Raw genomic sequence first — 19836 nt, 5'->3', positions numbered from 1 at the left:
ACCATTGCCCATCCCTGCATCAGCTGGCTGGGGCTGAGGTCTGGGATTCTGTACAGGGTGTGTGGGGGGGACACTGGAGATGCAGGTAGGTGCTGGGTTCCGAGGCCGTGAATGCTAGACTGAGTCATGATCTGTGGGAGTCTTCAAATACTTCCCCTTAGCAAGAGCCAGAATTCTAAAATCTTCCCAGAAATATATACCTCGGGGCTCAGGTGAGGTCTTTAGCTGCTCCTTCTGGGGGCCTAATGTCATCAGAGAGAAGCTGCAATTTGAGTAATCAATAACACTCCAGTGACAATTAGTCTCCCAACTAACTTTCTTGGAAATTGGGGGTCCAGGGACCGGTGTTTAACACCGAGTCTCTTCGGCAGGTGTGCTCAGACTGGGAGGGTGTCTGGTGTGGGAGCTTTGACTGTCGGCCACCCGGAGGGGCAGGGGCTGTGAGTGACCCCCAGCCTCATGTGTGGGTCCTGCCTGTGAGGTGGGGCAAAGGTTTCTGGCCTGGGAGCTGTGGTGTTGTTTCTCCACCTGGGCCTTGCGTTTTTGCTGCGTGAATGGGGCAGAGTAGTACTCGGAGTGGGGGGTGGGCTGGGGTGGAACCCCAGGGGGCTCCCGAGGGACTTGCAGTACAGCTGCAGTACAGGCGCTCCGTCCTGCAGCCTGCGGCTGTCCGTGGGGACGGGGCGCTGGAGGCAGGTACAGCCGGAGAGCAGGTAGAGGGGGTGCCCCCTTCTCTCCTAAGTGGTTCTTGGTGGGCATCTCCCATTCCCCACGGTCAGGTCCAAGCTATCAGCAAACAGTGGAGCCCAGCACGCAGTGTTGTGAACGACCGCAGCTCCCTGCTCCCATCCCCAGGAGTTCACAGGTCCAGCCCGAGCTGGCTTCCAGCAGGTCGGCATTTCCTAGACAAATGCCCAAGGGTTCTCCGTGCCACGCATCCCCTCCATAACCCACTGAAGGGGCACTATCCTGCCTGTAGGGGAGGCGCTGCAGAGGACACAGTCAGGCAGGGTCTGCCGTGGGTGCCAATTGCTGTGAGGGGCGAGCCTGAGCCACGTTTGGCTGGCCCTTCAGGAAGTGTTCAGGGAGGAAGGACCCCTCGGCCTGGGCTTTGGCGAGTGAGTAGGAGTTTGCTAAATGGAGATGGGGAGGAAGGGCCAGTGTGAATGGGTGACGGCGGTGGTGGCAGCCACGCCAGGGGTGGTGACTGGGGGGAGTTGGGGTGGCTGCTGCTGGTGGGGGGGAGGGTGGTGGTTGGGCGGCTGGGTCTGGAGACCAAGGCTTCCTCCTTTGGGTTTCCAGGCCGTGCTTCTCAAGCTGGGTCCGAGCCTATATTCATGCCTCCCGGCTACAGGACGCTCTTTTCAGTGTGACCAGCCGGGCAGAAGAGCTGAGTGACAGGCAACTCGTGGCCCAGCCTTTGGAGAAGCAGGGCTGCCTCTGAGCCCCGAGGCCTCTGAGCCCCGAGTCCCGGCTGGGGCTTCATGCTCAAGAAGGAGCATGGGGCAGCCTAGGAAGAGCCCTTGAACCTGGGTCCTGGCTGTGGAACCTGGGCGAGACCTGCATGGCTTCAGGCCTGGCTGCCAGGGTGGGACAGGACGGCACTGTTGCCCCATGGCTGAGTCCGCCTCCACTTCCCTCCTTGCTCCATCCCTCTCTTCCTGTCTGGTCCCCAAATGGCCAACCTGGCAGGAGACTTGGCTGCAGGAGACCCTGTTGGAAGAGAAATAGTCTCCTTCTGTGTCGGGGGCTGGGCCCTGTCTCCCACGGCCTCCATGAGGTCCGTGAGGCTGCAGCCTGCAGGCCTGAGGGTAGGTAGCGGCAGCGGGACAGCGAGACCATCTGAGGCTGGTGGTCTACAGGACCCCAAGTCATTCTGGGTCTCCTCTGCAGGGTGTTAAGGTGGGAGGGTGTGGGGGGCCTTTTGGACAACCTCAATGCAACCCGTGAATCCACTTGCTTCCTAGACTGCCCCGCAGCTGGCCCATCTGTGAAATGGGTCCAGGAAAACATCTTGGTGCGGGTGGGGTGGGGCTGGCCCTGCTGACCTCGAAGATCTTGGCCCTCTTGGCTGTTTCCTCCACCTGCCTCGCCCTCCCAAAGGCTGCTGCTCGACCCAGCTCTCCTTCTGCTCGCTCCGAGGGGACCCCTGGGTCGGCAAGGGCAGGCCATGGGCGCCCCATTTGCCGGCTCCACCCAGCTCTGCTCCTCTACAGTACGGAAACGCGGCAGTCGAGGCAGGCCCTGCAGCCTTGAGGGCCTCATCCATAAAATGGGTGCAGTAAGACTCGCCTGACCCACGTAGGGCCCTGTGGGGGGACTGCCTGCCTTAACGCTCGGCTTGGAGGGTTCCCTGTGCCCGCGCAGGCTGCCTGCTGTCCGTGAGGCTCTGGAGGTGGGGCAGGGTCTCTGCTCCCTTCCCTACCCACCCTGTCACCTGTCCCGGGCACCCAGGGTAGGGTGCATCGCAGCCCTCCGTCCCCGGCCGTGGCCCCGGGCGGGCGGGCGGACGGTCTGGGCAGTGCTGGCTCTGGGAACCCGGTGCCCAGGCGTGGGAGGGCCCAGGTTGGGGAGGCGGCCGCCAGGTCGGGCCACGCCGTCCAGCGGAGGCTGAATGGGGGCTCTGTCCTGCCGCCTGCGGCTGTCATCTGCCGCTGGGATTCGGTTTCCTGGAAGCTGGTGCGGCTGCAGGTGGATTCTGCGCGGCCCGGTGACCTTGCCGCCCGGAGCCCGGGTGTCTCCGAGCCAGGCGGGGGCCACGGGGGCGGGGAACAATGGGGCCTTCTCCCGGGGGAGCTGGGCCGAGCCGGCAGCGGTAAAGCAATCTGCCCGCGCCCTCGGGCCTCGTGGGCTTGCTGGCAGGGAGAGGGGCTGCCGGGGGCATCGGTGCCAGGCCTTGGCAGGGCTCGAGGGAGGCTGGGCCAGCCGGGTGCCTGGTAACCGAAGCCGCCTGGACGCACGCGGGGTTTCGTGGAGCATTTTCAGGGCACGGCTCTGCCTGCCTGCCTCACCTTGGGGCTGGTGGCAGGATGGAGACGGGCAGGGAGGGAGGAGATGAACGTGCCGGTGGGGGCCAGGGGGCTGGGACAGACCACCCGCTGGCCTCCTGTCTCCCCACGCAGCTTGGGTCCTGCGGGAGGTGAGCACAGGGGCCGGCCCTCTCCACTCCCTTTGTGGGGACAGAGATGCTCTGGGTGGCGAGGGGGCTTGAGGGCTTCCTGGTGGTTAAGAGCAGGGAGTTTGGAGTCAGGGGTGCCAGCTCACCATGTGCCCAACCTCCAGGCGCCTCGTTTCCATCCCTTGACACAGGGCACAGCTTGGGGAGCGTTTCCAGCTGAATCATGCATTCACGTGTGCATGTGTTCCGCCCACAGCTGCCCTCCTGCGTGTGCCTGCCTGGCCGCCTGGGGCCAGACACTGAGTCAGAGGCGGGTGGCCAGGACTCGGTGCCCCGAGAGGAGGCGTCCTCCTTCGAGCTGCAGCCTCTCCCTGCGAGCCTGAAGGGTCTTTCTGGAGTGTCCGGGCTGCTCTGCTCCACGGGGTGACGAGCAGAATCAGGGCAGCTGGGCACAGGGCACAGCTCTGGGACAGCAATTTCGGCTCATGGGGCGTGTGGGTCTGGGTGTCCCCAGTTCGGCCGTCAGTGGTCACACCTAGAAACAGGTGAATGTCCATGCGTAGGGGCACGCTGAGTGTGGGTACAGCAAATGGACAGAGAAGCTCTGTGCAGAAGCTCAGGAGAACGGAAAGGCCCCTACGGATGGTAGGAGAGAAGGTCCAGCAGCTGAACGGCTCGGATGGCTGGCCGCTACCAACGTGCCCTCGGAGACTGGGTGCCCGCGGAGCCCGTGTGCCCGCGGAGCCCGTGTGCCCGTGGAGACTGTGTGCCCGCGGAGACTGCGTGCCCGCGGAGACTGTGTGCCCGCGGAGCCCGTGTGCCCGCGGAGCCCGTGGAGCCCGTGTGCCCGCGGAGCCCGTGTGCCCGCGGAGACTGTGTGCCCGCGGAGACTGTGTGCCCGTGGAGCCCGTGTGCCCGCGGAGACTGTGTGCCCGCGGAGCCCGTGGCACTCGTACATGTGAATTTGAACCTGGGCTGGGGGTCGGGCTGCTGCACCGGCCGGGAAGGTGAGCACCTGTTCATTCACCTCCCGGGAGGCGGCTGCCCTTTTCCAGTCTATGGAGGTGAGGTGTTTGAAAACATATAATGAGGATGTTTTCGTGTCTATACCTTGGGGAAAAGTCAGAGGAGGAAGAGAGGGGGGTGCAGAGGGGACCTCTGGGGACAGTGGGCCTGAGGCGCCGGGGTAGGGCGTTCAGCAGGCGTCTGCTGCACGCGCCTCATCGCCTCGCTCAAGGTGAGTCTGATGCGTGGCGGTGGTGTGCAGGTGCAGGGGTTGGATGCGTGGCCCGTATTTACAGGTCCCCCCATCGCATCCCCTGCCGTGCCTCAGTTTCCCCTCGTGTAAGCGGTGGTTCTCAGAGGCTGCATTGCTGAGGCTTCGGAGGGGATGTCTAGGAGGCCTCCCCTGGAGCGGCGGGGAGGGGCCTTTCCCCTCTGCTGACCAGTCCCTGAACAGGGCAGCGCGGGATCACCCAGGCCTCCTGGGGAGGAGACCGGAGGGCTCAGGGTCAAAAATGGAGTCACAGGCGGGGCAGGAGCCCCACAGGCCTTGTGCCGCAGGGCCGGCCAGCCGAGTGGAAGGCCCACTGATTGCCGCCGGCCTCTCCTCTCCAAAGACCTTCTGACGCGGCCTTGTGGATGGGAGCGGGGATTTGATTGAGACTCTTTGAAATTACGCAGTGACGTTACCCACCGTCTGATAGCCGTTTCTTTGGAAAGCGTCCCTGCCGGATGGGCCCTTCTCCCGGGTGAAGCTATGGCCCCACCCAGGCCCCAGCCCCTCAGGTCAGGGCCTCCACACCTCCACCCCTGAGCGCCTGGGCCTCTCCCAGCACGAGCCTCCTCTCCCTGAGCCCAGCTGATCCATCTCTGACCTGTCACTTCCATTGTCCTTGGCCAGAGGGGCCGCAGACCCGGCTTCCTGGGGAGTGGGCTGAGGGCACGGTTGGGGGTGAGCGCTCCCTGCGTGCCTGCCTCCAGGCCCCTCCGGCAGATTCTCTGGCCCCCAGGGGCGCGCCGGGATGGGGCTGAGGCCGCTCAGAGGGTGTCAGAAGCTGCGAGAGGCTTCTGACACAAGGGCCTCTTGGCTCTGCAGCAGGGGCTGCCTGTCCCCATGGATCCTGGGTCACCGATGGCCTCCCTCAGTCGTTCCAGAACTGGATGGGGATAATGAGGCCCTTACCCCATCGAGTGACCTGAGCCGGCCAGTCAAGTGGAAGGCCCAGCAGGGTCCCACTCAATGCGGATTTGCTATGGAGACGTCTACGTCAGGGACAGTTGTGTGTTGCAGTTGTATATAAAGACATGTTGCTGGGCCAGAGAGAACAGCTCATATGCACGTCTCTCCCTGACCTCAGGAGCTCTGTCGTTGGTGCCTGGTTGTGAGGCTGCTGTGGCTTTTGTCCTGTCTTCTCAGGCTTAGCACCCTGCTGGCAGCTCTGTGAAGCTGGGGCTGCAAAGACCATATGAGGCTCAGAGAGGTTAGGGGCCCTGCCCAAAGATGCACAGCTAGAGAGTGGCTGAGTCGGAATGGGAACATTCTTGCACCGTGTGTGTGTGTGTGTGTGTGTGTGTGTGTGTGTAGGGAGTGGGCAGTGGGGAGGAATAACACTGAGAAGTCACCAACAGAAGTTCAGTGGGGTTTGGTAGATTCAATCAGTAGTTAGGCTTGTAACAGAGTTTCTTGAAGATCCAACAGGGAGTTTGGTACTTTCCTGCATGGCAGGTGCAGTGGCAGCCATGTTGGAGCCAGTGGGCATGTCCTGATGGAGCCCTTGCATTTCGCTGCATCGGACAGGCATAGTGCTTCTTGGCTCTTTGGCCCACGTAGGCCAGCAAAGGAGCTATGTTCATACCACCTGGGAATTTTCTGCGTCTTTTTCTCAGATCTGGCCTTTCCGGCCCCACCATCTAGTCCGAGAAGGCCAGCTCTTTGTTTTAACCAGTCCATTCCCCTCTGCCTCCTGGCTTCCTGGCCCAGCCACCGACTTCTCTGCCACTGGAAGTCCTGGTTCTTCTCTGCGGCTTTTTTTCTGATGCAAATTCACACAAGCAGGTGCTGCGTTGGGCCAGTCCTGCCCTGGGCCTTGGTTTCCCCATCTGCACCAGGGGGGAGGACCCATGTCCCCTGAGGCCTCTCTGCTCTAAGCATCTCCCTCCCCCAGCACAATCTGTGTACCCCACGAGCACCCCGTCAACCCGCCACCGTGTCTTCTGCCACCGCTACCGGCTTCCTGGGGCCGCAGACCAGGCAGGAAGACGAGGCTGCCGGCATGATTGATCCAGGCAGCCCGCGCCTCCCACTTTGATGTTGCTCAGAAGGATCACACGCTTCCAACAGGCTGGAAACTCGGAGAGAGTTTTGCCGAGCAGGGTGTGGAGCGGGGCTGGGGGACGGCTGGGGCTTCCAGAGTCGTGGGCAGGTGGGAGTCCCTGCAGCGTCCAAGCGACACGTTTTCAACTCAGTCTCCACACTCCCCATCTGTGCAACCTGGGTCCACATGCAGGAGGCAGGAGGAACTTGGTGTGCCAGGCCCGCGATGGGCACCCGTCCTGGGCTGGCTCTGGGCCTTCTCGGGCTGAGGGGTCACTGCCCAGATGTGGGTGAGACCTAAGCCTGGGATCAGGTGAGGGGGCGGGAGAGGTGTGGCCCTGGGAATCAAGGGCAGGCCTGCTCCCTCTGGGTGCCACAGAGGTGGGCGCAGGGATGAAGGCTTGAGGTGGGGGGTCTGACAACAAGAGCAGGGGGAGGGTCTGAGCATTCTCTGGTGTCCAGTAGGTCCGCCCTGAGCCGAGCTTCCCCCCTCCTCCACCTTCCGCCTCGCTAAGGGGCCTGGGGGCTGGGGGCTGGGGAGGCGGAGGCGTGGGGATGCAGGGATCCCCAGGCCTCCCCCTGGCATCCTGGTGCCTCATGGGGTGCTGAGGGGTGCTGAGGGAAGGGCCAAATGACAGAGTTAGGCCCAGCAGGTCACAGAGGGACCTGCTGAGAGAAAAGGATCTGGGAATCAGAGTGGAACCCCTCCCTCCTGCCACACAGCTAGCACCTGAGACCTGGACTCAGAGGCCTTGGGATGGGGCACAGTTGGCCAGGACCCCCATCTTTAGAGAAGACCCTTCCTCAGACCAGTGCCTCTGGCCAGCGTCGAGAGCCTCTGCCTGCCCCCGCTCCCAGCCCAGGCCCGATCTGTTGGAGCTGGAGGCAACTCCCCCCTTGAGCAGGTGAAAACACAGCAGCTGGCCAGCGAGGTCAGAGGCCGCCTGCTCCTGGGCTCGGGTGCCGCCCGGCCGTGAGGCCCTCTGCCCGTCTGCCGAGGTTCTGCTGCGCGGTGGAAGGGGCGTAGGTGGGGACGGTCAGCTTCCTTAGGGCCTGGCCCCTGGCCCCCCGCACTCGAGGGCCATGGAAGCTCTGGGTGCTCTGAGCACGCGCTAGGCCTCGCTGCCTGTCTGACCCGTGCCGGGCCTGGTCTCCCCAGCTCCCCAGCCCCCCAGGGCCACAACGATAGGGCCAGAGCCAGGAAGCGGTGCCGCTGGGGGCTGAGCATGGTGAGGCAGACGCCCTTTCAGACCCCCAGTGAGCCAGTGGGGCCCAGGACCGTGAGGGCGGTCCTAGGATGAAGCCGAGGAAGGCAGGTTTCCGGGGAGCGAGGAAGGGCCTCCCACACCAGGCACTGGCCGCATGTTAGGAAGGGGCCGTCTGTCCCTGAGGGTGACCCAGCAGGTCCTGCGTGTGGGCCCGTCCCAGGAACCCGGCCCACGGCTGCCTTTTGTCACTCCACCCCTACGTAGCCCAGCTGTCTGACCACCCCAGTTGGGACGCACACCTGACCCCCTCTTCCAGGGCCCAGGGTGCCCAGCCCTCCTCCCCTGAGCATCCCTCACACGGCACCGCCTGGCGGTGCCCTGCCTGTTCCAGGCGTGGCCGCAGCCCCAGCAGCGCCGTTAGTCTCTTTCCAAACTCAAATGTTATCCCTTAATTCAACGGGCACTTCCTGCGTACCTAGTGGGGCCGGGCCCTGTGCCAGGCGCTCCTGGGCCGTGGCTCCCCGTGGGTCCTCAGAGTCCTAGCACAGCCCCCTCTCCAGTGGCAGGCTGGAGGGCCTGGCTCCTGACCCCTGCCCAGTGCGGGGGTCGGCGGTGCCTGCCAAACGGGTCCTGAGCAGGGAGGGGGCTGTGGCTGCTGGCAGCTTGGGGCCCACTAGAGTGCAGGGAGGAGCTGTGTGTGTGAGTGTGTGGCGGCAGGGGGGTGGGGGGTGGGGGTGGGGCGTGTCGGCCCGGCTGGAGATAGATGCCCGGCGTCACGGGTGAGTGGGCAGGGCCTGGGCAGTGGGGGCCAGACTGCTTAGGGTGCAGGACAGCAGGCTGTGGGCACCTTGCTTTGGCTCCGAGGGGGCACTGGGGGGGTGAGGCTGGACGCAGCAGGGGCCAGGGAGTTGCTCTGAGCGGGCACTGGGGCCAGGCAGTGGGAGTGCGATGAGGCGATAGACCCCAGAGCCGGGCGCCTCCTGGACCATTTTCTGGTTGCCTTTATGAAGCACCTACTGTGTGCTGACCCGGCCCTATGGTCATCAGCTCCTCCCCCACACGCCTTCAAGAGGCACTCTGTTCCCATTGCACGGACAGGGGAGGGGGCAGGAGGTGCAGGTCGGCCCCTGGCCCAAGGTTGGGAGGACCTCAGGTTGCGCGGACACTGGCCTCAGAGACTGGCCCCCGCGGCCGAGCCCCGAGCCCTCCAGATGCCGTCCTCCTGCCCGGCTCCAGAGGGCGCCGATGGGGGAGGGGGCACGGGCAGAGGAGGTGGGTGCCCCGGGAGGTGGGCAGGGCAGCCCCCCCCAGCCCCACCCTCTCCCGCCAGCAGATGCTCTCGGCACCCACTGGACATTGAGGACCCCAACAAGGAAGCCCAATTGGGAGACAAAGGCCGGACGCCGGGGACAAACGCTCACGGACGTTGTCGGCGGGAGCGGCCAGGCAGCCAGGCGAGGCCCACAAAGGGGCCGGGGGCGGGGCCGGGAATGGGCCTGGGCTGCACATGCCACCGTTGCCCGGGCGACGGCCCTCTCCCGGAGAGGTCTGCTGGGCCATTGTCCGGGGCACACAGGACGTGTCATACACCAGATGGCCGTGTGCTGTGTAAGTCAGTTATCGGGGGCAGAGTGAAGGAATGCGGCCGCGCGGCGGGCTGGGGCGCCATCTGTTCCCTCAGACCGCGGGCACCGGCGGGCATTGAGCTCCTGGCCGGCCGGCCCAGCCTCCACTGCGGCTTTAATTAGCTAATTCCATAATTGGGCTTTATTTCAGGTAAATTGCATTTCACACCCGAGAGGGCTGCAATGGCCCGTCCAGGAGTGAAGCACTCGGGCACTTCGTGCGCAGTCGATAATACGCAAAACAAAGCCGGGCTGGGTGCAGGGGCCGCGCCCGGCCCAGATGGGCGGCCCGAGCGAGTGCCCCGAGGGCTGGGGGCCGTGCCCGGCAGCGGGCGGGGCGGGGGCACCGTGGAGGGCCCCGCTCTCCAGCCAGCCGCCTCCTGGGGTTTCCACAAATATTTACTCAACAAGGAAACAACAGCTTTTGCCTTTCCAGTAATTGTTGCTCTCGCCCCTCCCCCCCGGGGGTTTGGGCTGGGGAGGCCCCGGGCCCTCGCTGGCCCTCCTCCCCTCCCCCACACCGGCCAGTGCCCGACGGCCAGACGTCCCCTCGGGTGGGAGCCAGGGCTGGGCTCCGGGGAGCCCCTGGGGCTCTGCAAAGGGGGACCCAGGCCCCTCCCCTCCCACAGGGGCCCAAGCTGACATTCCACACGGACCAGGAGTTCCTGCTTTGCGGCCACCTGGGCACCTGCCTCCAAGGAGACTGCAGGGGTCCCGTCCAAGAGGGAGGTTGGGGAGGGCTCCAGGCAGGACCTGGGGGGAACGGAGCTGGGCCTGGAGGAGGCAGGGGCCCAGATGCCCGTGGGCAGCAGTGGGAGGCTGGCAGTGGGAGTGGGGGCAGGTGCTGTCCTGGAGTTAAGAATTAAGCCCGAGACCTGAGAAGTGCGTGTGGGATGTGAATCCTGAGGACAGGGTCCCCAAGCTGCTTGTCTGGGGGCGATGACCCTCACCTGTTCGCCCCTCCCCCCTTGAAGGGTCCCAAGACCTGGGGGTGGGGCTGGTCTCATAAAGGGCTATCAGGGAGAGCTTCCTGTAGGAGGGGGCTTTGAGCCTGGCTGGAGACCAAGGGAGTGGTTTCAACAGATGGAGAGGGGACAGGAGAACCCCCCGGCAAAGGCACCAGCAAGAGCAAAGGCTTAGCGGGTGGGCTGGAGCCCGACCTTGGGTCGGGGGGACAGGAACAGCCCGGCCTCCAGGTGCTCCTGGGTCACGGGCGCCACCCCATTCCCAGGAACCCCAGGCCAGGGGGTTGAGGCTTCTGGGCCCCCTCACCGGGGTGGGCACAGACGGGGTGAGGGGTGCTGGGGTGTTGAGGGGTGGGCAGCAGCTCCACGGGAAGCCAGGTTGTCCCCAAGATGGGTCGCTTGCTGCCCCAGGAAAGGAGGCGAGAGCAGGGCAAGATCAATTTTGTGATTCCACATTTATTAGGAAAAACCTGAACGGTTCAGAATCAAAATCACACTGTGAAATTCGTTGAAGCACAGGTTCCAGATCACCACAGATTATTCTGATTTCGGCGAGGCGGAGCAGGCCGGAGGAGGTGGGTCCCGCCAGAGGTGGTGGCGCCCGTCCGCTCCCCTGCGGCTCAGCAGCGGGTTGGGGAGGCCACCGTCTGTGTGTCCGTCCAGCTGCTTAGACCAGGCAGGGAGCCGGAGGTGAGGCCCACACGCAGAGCGGGGTTTGGGGACCCTCCTCTTTTCTCCGGAATGGGTAGGAGAAGCTGCCAGTCCAAAGTGGGGGACCTGAGCACCCCGGTTCCACTGGTGGGCAGCCCACCCCCAGTGAAGAGCCCTGGCCACAGCGGTGGACACGTCCCTCCCGTTGGAAGCTGTGGCCTCAGGAGCAGCTCCCCGCCAGCTCCTGGCCTGAGTCAGCATCTCTGGAGCTTGAGGGAGTCAGGCCCAGGCCCGGGGGGGCCTTGATTGGGCCTTGCCCGTGGGCATCCTTTATTCGGCATGGGCTGGGCCTGCCCTGCCCTGCCTGGCCTGCCTTCTCCCTGGGTCCCCCTGGGCCTGGCTTTGAGGCTGGGGGTGGGGTCCTCACAGACCCTGTCCAGGCCGTCCCTCTGTCTCCCCTCAGGAATGCCCCGGGGCCTGCACACAGCTGTGCGGCTCCCTGGCCATACATGGGACAGACCAAGTGCCTGGGATGCCCGGCCTGACCTCCTGCCGCTCTGTCCCGAGTATCAGGCAGGCAATGGGGGGACCCCGGTCTCGGAGCCGAGAGGCCCCTCCTCCCAGCACCCAGCCAAATTCTAGTACCCGCTGGCTGGGAAGAGGCGGTCTTGAGCCCCCCAGGCAGGCCGCAGGGCCCTGTCGTCCACCGGGCGTCTGGGGCCCTGGAGGGCGGGACTGCCGTCTCGGGCCTTCGAGAGGGGGCTGAGGCCTAGCGGTGCCTGTGCTGAGTGGGAGGTGGGGTGGGCCGGGCAGGGCTCCTCCGGGCCTCCCCTCTCAGGCCTGGGCCCCGAGCCCCCATCAGGAGCCCTTGTCGGGGCCCCCGCGGGGCACGGTCAGCTGTTCGTAGGTGGGTAGCGCGTTGCTGGGCAGGAAGAGCTCGGGGTTGATAGAGCCACCGCTGTGGGGCTGGACCACCTGGGCCCCGCCCCCGCTGGAAGGCCGGCTGCCCGGGGAGCCTCCGTGGTGCTGGGCGAGCAGCTGGTGCAGCATGTCTGTGATGAGCGCCAGCCTCTGGTCCAGCTGCGTCACCTGCGGGGACAGGATCAGAGGTGAGCCGGGCGGTGTGCAGGTGGCCTCAAGGCCTGGGTTCCTTGAGGGCCAGGGGAGGGGCGGGGCCTGGCCTTGGTCACGGCTGTGTGTGTGGAACGCGCGCGCGTGCACGTGTGTGTGCGTCCGTGGCCCCTGTGCAAGTCTGCACGTGTGCGCACACGGGCGTGGAGGGAGCCCCGCTCTGCAGCCCTCACCTGAGACCCAGTGGCTGAGCAGGTAGCAGGGCGGGGCCCCTCCCCTGCCATCTACCCCCACCCCCATGCCCACCAACAGGGTTTGTGCCTCAGGGTGCTCTTGTCAGGCCGGGCACAGTCCCCAACTCAGCAGGGGCACCCCCATCTTCCCAGCTGAGCCCCCAAACCTGTACCAATCCCCAGGGGTCAGCCAGGGCCACACGCCCACCATGCTTTTCCCAAAGGCCTTTCCCACGCTGAGCACTGGGGTTGCCCACCCCACGAGGTGGGGTCGCCCCATGAAGCTGGAGGGGAGGTGGATGGAGGATGGACCTGGGGCTGCAGGTACTTAGCAGGGGCTGCTGGATGGCCAAGATGGGGTGGGGCTGGAGTGAGCCCCGGGGGTGGGAAGAGGACCCCAGGGCCCTCAGAGCAGGGGCAGGGGTGAAGCAGACGTCCTGGCATGAGCCGGCATGAGGCGTGGCTCACCCTGGGGCCTGCAGTGCCCTTGGGGGTGGTTCCCCCAGGGTCTCCGTCAGAAAATAATACCCGCCTTGGGTACCTGGAACACTGGAAAGACTAGAAATGATGGGGGAGGGAGCGGAGGTGGCCAGATGGTCACCGATAAGGGCCAAGCTGCGAGAACACAGAGCTGCTTCGGGGGAGAGTGTGGCTGGGGTAGACGCCCGGGGACGGCTCCGCCAGGGGTCAACGCCGGGGCTGCGGACGCGGCAGGCCGGGCTGGCTGGGGCCGGCCGTCCACCTGGACACACACACGGTCCGCGATGTGTGTGCTCTGAGCCGCCCTGGGCCAGACTGCCCCAGGACCCACCTGGGCCCCACTGCTGGCGGCAACATCCCCACCCCAGGACCGGACGGAGCCGGGTGCTGGCCAAGCGGGTCAGCCCCGGGGAAGATGCTGTGGGTTGAAGAGGCCACAAATGCTGTGGAGCTGGGTCCCCGGGTTGGCCCGGGTTGGGCTTCAGAGGCGGGTGGGGCAGTCCACAGCCTCTTTCCCACGGTGGACGGTGGACGCTGAGTCAGGGGGAGGGCAGGGCTGGCTGAGGGGGAGAAGGGGAGGGTTCTCTCCTGAGTTGGGGCCACGGGGCTCTCTCGAGACCCAGCAGCAGGTAGGGCAGGATGGGGGCTGGAGCGTGGAGAAACAGCCCCCCTATCAGGACGGCTGCCTGTGACCCACGTCCCCAGCTTCGCACAATGGCGGCTGCAGCATTGAGGCCAGTGCTGTCTCCTGGGGCCTCCTGGGCTCCCCTGCTGCCTCTGCCTCCTCGGACTGTGCGGGGGACTGAGACCTCCTCCCCTGCCCCTGGGCCTGGGGACAGGGACAGCTGCATGTCTGAGGCCCCCTCAGCCAGGCCAGGGGGGCCTAACCTATTTTCTCAGACACATCTGATACCGGAGCCCAGGCTATAAAGGGAAGGGGGTGCAGAGCTTCTCTGGTTTAGCTGGGCTAGAGCCTGAGGCCCTCACTCAGCTCTCCCCACCCCTGCATTCCCCCGGGTGCCTCCCTGACACCCTAGTCCCACCATATGCTGAGGCCACCCACAGACGCAGGCCCCGAGGCCCCAGGAGAAGAGTCTCGTTTGGGGTCTCTGGCTGGGACCCTGGCAGCCCAGCCAAGGGGGGCTGGGGAGGACCCTCTCCTCGGCCCAAGACCGCCGGGCCCCCAGTCCCGCTGCCCGCCTATGCCCTGGGAGATCCGTGGGGGACCCTGCGCGCCTGGTAGCCTGGAGCGAGCCTTGCACGAGGCTGGTGCGGGCGAGCTTCATGTTGCTCCGCTGTGCAGGCCCCGGCTTGGGTATTGATTGGTTTGGCACCAATTAGAGCACCAAATACATTACAGAGGAAAATTTGTGGTTTCATAAATTTTCACTTTATGCCACTTGAACATCTGTTGAAGCCCCCAGCAGGGCAAGTGGGTATGGAAGCCTTTATAGGGTGTTCTTGGGAAAAAAGGAAATGGAAGAATGGCTGGGATTCAGGAAGGGGTGGGGCTGCCGGCACGGCTGGAGAGGGGGCGCATCCCAGGGGGTTGATAGCACAGCCCCCACTGGGAGCAGGCGGGAGGCTGGCCCCAGGCCGAGCTCGCCCTCAGGGGGCCACCTGGGGCACTCAAGCCCACCTCGGCCCCCTGGGCTGCTGCTCATGGGAGATGGGGCTTTGGGGGGGCTCACCGGGCTCCCTGGTCCCAGGGGACATGCTCCCATTAGCCAGACTGCTGGAGGTGGCAGGGGCGCCGGGGGCGAGCTCGGATCTGGGCCAGAATCCCAGAGCCGGCCCAAAGCCTGGGCCTCACGCCTCCCCCTCCTTCTCGCACAGGAGAGGAGCGGGTCTGGGGAGGAGGTTAACATGCCGCCACTGATGGGACGGGAGAGAGAGCAAGTGGGGCAGCCCGCAGGCCAAACCAGACTCCTGCCAAGGCTCCCCGGCCACCTGCCGAGTCCTTGTGGTCCTCTGGCCACCCTCAGGGTCCCCCTGGGTCTTCCTGGCCCCCTGCAGGGTCCTCCCGCCTGCCCAGCCCCAGCCTGATGGGCGGGGATCCTCAGAGTCACCCGCCTGGTCCGGCTTCAGGGCGTGGTGATCACCGGGTGGGCCAAGCCCTGTGAAGCCACGTCTCCCCCCACCCGGCCCCCCGCCCTTGGTGGCTGACCTCGGCGCCACACACCCGGGGCTGTCTGCTGCTCGTCGCTGGCTCTGGGCTGCCTGAGCCTGCCCTGCACTGCCCGGCCCCTGGGGCCCGGTGATGGCCTCTGCCCGGGTGGGCTTCCGTCCTTCTCAGCGACTGATCCCCTGTCCCCACAGTGTGGGGTGAGCCTGGTCAGGCTGGTCCAGGAGGCCAAGTCAGATCCCACGCTGAGACCTGGCCGCTGTGCTGTCCTCCCTGGGCCTCAGTTTCTCAGCTGGGAAGTGGGGGCATGCTGCTCCTCCCGTGGGGGGCGTTCTTGAGGATGGAGCAGGACAGTCGTGTAGGAGCCTGTGCCCGCGGGCTCTGTGAGCGTGACTCACACCTGCCACGCTTCTCCAGGGCTGAGCACGTCCCAGAGAGAAGGCCCCTGGGTCCCCCCGCCCTGGGTTCTCCTCCTCCCAAGGAGAGCGCCTTTATCTTGCTTCATGTTCGATGGTGACACCCAGTGAGCACTTCATTCGGCCGGAGGGAGCGGCCTGAGCCGATCCCCAGCCACAGAGAAGCGCGTGCCTCCGGGCAGGTGCCCAGGTGAGGCGCTGTCACCCGCAGAGGAAGGCAGTGCCCGCTCGGGGACCGGGACGGCGTTCCCCGGGAGCCGCTGGGGCACATCAGTTTTGGGGATCTTGGATCTCGTCATTATTTGCAATTTGATAGTGACCAAAGGGCAAGGCCAACAAAAGCTCCCTTGTTCCCTGCCTCCATTCACCAAATTAATAACCATAAGAGGACTCCCGGCCCTCGGAAGAGAAAAAAAGCAATTAGAATAACAACCAGTTAGAGAGCCCCGGGCGGTGGTGACAAACCCAGGGGACGGGATTCCTGTTTGATGTGCTTATGAATTTGTTTTCAAAAGAAAATCTTGAAAAAGAGTCTTTCAAGGGAAATTTTTGCAGAACCTGCTCGGCCTTGATCCCAGCTCTGGACCCGCCCGATGGCCCTGGCCACGTGCAAGCCCTGGGCTGTCTCGGCCACACTGGCCAAAGACGGGCAGGGGTGGGAGACACCGAGGCCTGGGGCTTGCGGGGAGGGAGTCCCCTGCCCTGGGGGGCAGCTCGTGGTGCCCCAGGGTCCCCGTGGTCAACATCTAAAGGGGGAGGCAGGGCTCCCCTTGGGACAGCCCAGGGCCCTCTGCAGGGTCACAGGGCAAAAGACCTCTGGGCTCTCCTCTTGTGTGCAGACTGTGCTGGACCAAGAGCCACTGAGCCGCTCTCGGGGGCAACGCTCAAAAACACCAGGCACTGAGCTGGATGCCAGCCCTGGGGCCAAGCTGGGCTGCTGGGAGTTGGGGGTTCCCGGTATGTCATGGGGTGCGCGGGGGCCTGAAGCTCCGGGGAGCCCTGCCCAAGCCCACATGCCGGCAACAGGCGCAGGGACATGGCCATGACTGCTCAGTGTGTCTGTGCACAGGCCCGCTCAGTCCTCCTGACGCCCTGCGACACGGCCTTGCCCCCTTCATGTCCCTTCACACACGGCAGGGAGCACGGGAGCGAAGCAGCCAGGGAGCAGGGGTTGCAGAGGGGCTGCTGCTGGCCTATCTCCCCCTTCTGCCCTGGCCACAGGCCTGCGGCACCTGCAAGGCCCAGCACTGCCCAGGTCACAAGCCCCTGCTCCCCGCTGCTCCTGAGCCCATTAGACAGGCGACACAGCTGAGGCCCGGGGACACCGTGGGCCTTGAGTCCCTGCATGCAGCTTGGAGGGACCAGGTGGGGCCCGCTCATAGCCGGGGCAGGTCCAGTGGCCCATGGCAGGGGTGCTGAGCCGGCCACACCTCCACCCCTGTCCCTATCCTGGCCGCCCAGAGAGGGAGCCCCGCGCTGGACAGCTCAGGGCCGACACCCGCCTTCCCTGTGCAGGGCCCCAGCCACACCTCACAGTGCCCTGGGTGGGCAGTCCACCCCGGCCCCTCCCAAACATACAGTCTGTGAGGAGCCCCCAGCACGGGGCAGGACGCAGGGTATGGTGAGTGAATTCTGACCGGTGGGAGGAGTGCCCGCTCCCACCCCCATTGGAGCCCGGCCACAGCCTTGGACGACGGGCCTGCTGGACCCAGGAAGGACTCAGGCTGAGAGGTGACACTGCACCCCCCGGGCCTCGTGGCTGCCCGGTGGGGTTCAGGTGGTGGTCCTGGGCCCCCCCCATCCCAGCCCCCGGGACTCTGGGTTCTCCATCTCCATAGAATGCCATTTCTTGCCCTACCCCTGGCCCTGGCCCTCCCTCTGCAAGCCGCTGCTTGGTGAGGGAGGGGGTCACGGTGACCTGTGACCTTTGCCCCCTGTGCCCTCCAGCACATGCAGGTGATGCTGAACCCCCACATCTAGGGCAACGGATGCCACTGAGAGAAAGCGCCAAGGTGGGGGGACGCTGACTGCGTCCTGGTGTCTGCTAGACCATGGCAGGAGGAGGGCCACCCTGATGTGACAGCTGTGTTCTGCTGTCCTCTCACCCTAAGCACCCAGGCTCAGGCTAGGGACACACCCCAGACCCGCACACTCGATCCCTGGGGACCTCAGGCCTGAACTCAGACCATAAAACCATGGTTTTCCTGCACCTCTGTTGAGCCCCCCCCCCCCGGCACCCACCCTGTTCCGCGCACATTTTCCTCATCCCAGAAAAGCACTCCAGAATCCCGCACCCTGCTCCACATTCTGACTGTCAGCAGAACTTGGGAACCCCCTGCCCACCCCTGCTCCCAGCCCAGGCCAGACCGCCAATTTTTTATGCTAGGACTATTGCAGTAGCCTGCCAGGTAGCCTTCCCCCACAATGTGGTCCTTTCAAAACACGAACCAGGTCACATCGCTGCCCTACTCACAGCCTCCTGAGCTCCCCCCTCACTCCCAGGAGAAGCCTGAGTCCCACCTGTGCCCTCGACCTGTCCCCCGTTGCTCTACGGCCTCCCCCACCTTCTTCCCTCTACATTTACTCCAGGCCGCTCTGCTGGCCCTCAAACGTGGCAGCGCGCGCCTGCCTCAGGCCCTTTTCCCCAGCGGCTCCCCTGCCCACATCAGCCACCCTCCACCCTCGGACCTCACCAAAAGCACTGATCGCGGCCATGTCCCTCCTTCTGCCACGGCCCCCCACCATCCCCACGCTGGTCCTTATTTGCTCCAGGGCCGCTGGCCTGCGGTTGTGTCTGCTCACTCCTTAGCTGGTTCTCCCACTGGAACTGGGCTCCAGGAGCCCCACTCCTCTGCCTGTCCTTGGTGGTACACAGAGGGCCCTGTTCACATTTGTGGAACGATTATGGTGGGCGCTGCACAGCTCAGAGCCTCCACGCCAGAGCCCCCGGGGAACCTTTCTGCCAAGGGGGAAGGGGGCGGTGGTGCGGGGTACCTGCCTGCCTAGGGCCAGCTGTCCTGGGGGGAGGTCCCTGCCCGGCGGGCAGCCTGGCCCCCGCTCCCGGGCCCTGCCCCTGGCGCTGGGAGTTTGGGAACGCCCCTCCCCCACGGCGAGAATGCGGGAACAGCACCCATAAATCATCCTTTCGTTAGAGCCCGTGGGGCTGGCCGGTCTCACAGAGCCGGGTATGAGTGGAAATAGATCACAGCGCTTCATAACATTGTAATTTATGGCAGGAGACGGTGTAATTGTGTTTATGACTTTGTTTTAGTGCTTTAGCTCTTGGAGAAAAATCAGCCCGTTTTCTAGCTGCCGAGGTTTTACTGCCAGTCCCCAGGGCGGCCGGCCTGCCGAGCTCTCTGTCCTGCGGCGCACGGTGCACCCAGCCCGATGAGGACACAGCCTCGGAGCCTGGCCCACAGCCTGCTGGGCTGGGCGCGCGCTGGGCATGCGGGCCGGGGCGGGACGTGTGCATGCCGGTCTGTGGGGGGCCCTGGGGAAGGACGCATCTTGGGTGTGCAGGCCGCAGGGCAGCGGGTCAGAGCCTGCGGGGAGGGCCTGGGCACACAGACAGGCTGCCTGGGCTCATGTCCTGCCTCTGCCGCTTCCTGGTTGGGTGACCTTGGGTGAATCACTTGGCCTCTCTGAACCTCAGTTTCCCCATCTGTAAAATGGGGATGCTGGTAGACTCTCCCTCAGCAGGATGTTGTAAGGATTGAATGAATTAATGCAGGAAACCACTGGAAAGAGTGCTTGGCATCTGGCAAATTCTGATTAAGTCTCCTGTTGACCATTTTACTGTAATTATTGTTAGTAATTGGCCTGTGTGCAGCGTGGCCTGAGGGCCAGTTGGCACGTATACGAAGACGTGTGTGTACGCGAGTACTCAGGCTTTACAAGGGCAGGGAGACTGCATGTGCAAGAGTGCACGCGCCGCCCCGGGTGTGGTTTTGCACAATTCCCTGTACCGTCCACCAAATCATTCCCTGAGCTGCCAAAGGGTGCAAGTGTATCTGCCTGGACCTCTGGGCCCCTGGGCCTTTGCACGTGCCACAGAGGTGAGCACCCTTCCACCAGGCGGTGATGCTGCTGGGATGGGGCAGCTCAGCGGGCGAGCAGTGGGGGCTTTGTCGGGTGCCAAGCGCACTCTCCTAACTGGGAGATAGATGCCACCATCTCTGGAACCCCTGGTCACCGACACACCAGCCGTTCTGCCTGTTTCCCAGGGTCCTCTGCCCAGGTGGAGTCCAGGCAGGGGGTGAACCTTGGCCAGAAGAGGTGGGCGATGTGGCAGCCACTTGCGCCCTGGCCCCTGGGACTGGTGCATTGGTTTAGCGTCATGAATCAGCCAGGGTGGGCGTTTCAGAGGCTGTAGACCAAGGCCTCTGTCCTAGCCACTGTCCCTCAAATCTCTCACTGTCTAGCTGCTGGGTGGCAGGTGATCTGAGCCGTCACCAGAGTCAGCCATGCCTCAGCTGGGTCCTCGGCACAGCATGGTCAAGGTCCTGGTCACCCCAGACCCTCCTGGGGGCCTGCCAGTTCCTGGCTGACCCTTGCTGACCACCCCTTAGGAGTGCAGGTTGCTCCCCTCTGAGAGAGTGTCACGATGGAGAGAAGAACCTTCTGCC

General features: G+C 64.7%; 1 protein-coding gene across 1 annotated transcript in view; it reads right to left on the bottom strand.

The window, feature by feature from the left end:
• Positions 1 to 10614: 10614 nt before the first annotated feature.
• The window catches only part of KCNQ1 (potassium voltage-gated channel subfamily Q member 1), a 349058-nt gene continuing 339836 nt past the window's right edge, over positions 10615 to 19836 (bottom strand). The window contains exon 16 of the mRNA XM_079928195.1: positions 10615 to 11972. Coding sequence (XP_079784321.1) covers positions 11742 to 11972 — 231 coding nt within the window. The 3' untranslated portion in view covers positions 10615 to 11741. The remainder of the gene's footprint in view (positions 11973 to 19836) is intronic.

This window comes from Stenella coeruleoalba, assembly GCF_951394435.1.
Source record: "Stenella coeruleoalba genome assembly, chromosome: 8".
In the NCBI taxonomy this organism is placed as follows: domain Eukaryota; kingdom Metazoa; phylum Chordata; class Mammalia; order Artiodactyla; family Delphinidae; genus Stenella; species Stenella coeruleoalba.
This window is presented reverse-complemented; position numbering and strand designations above follow the sequence as displayed.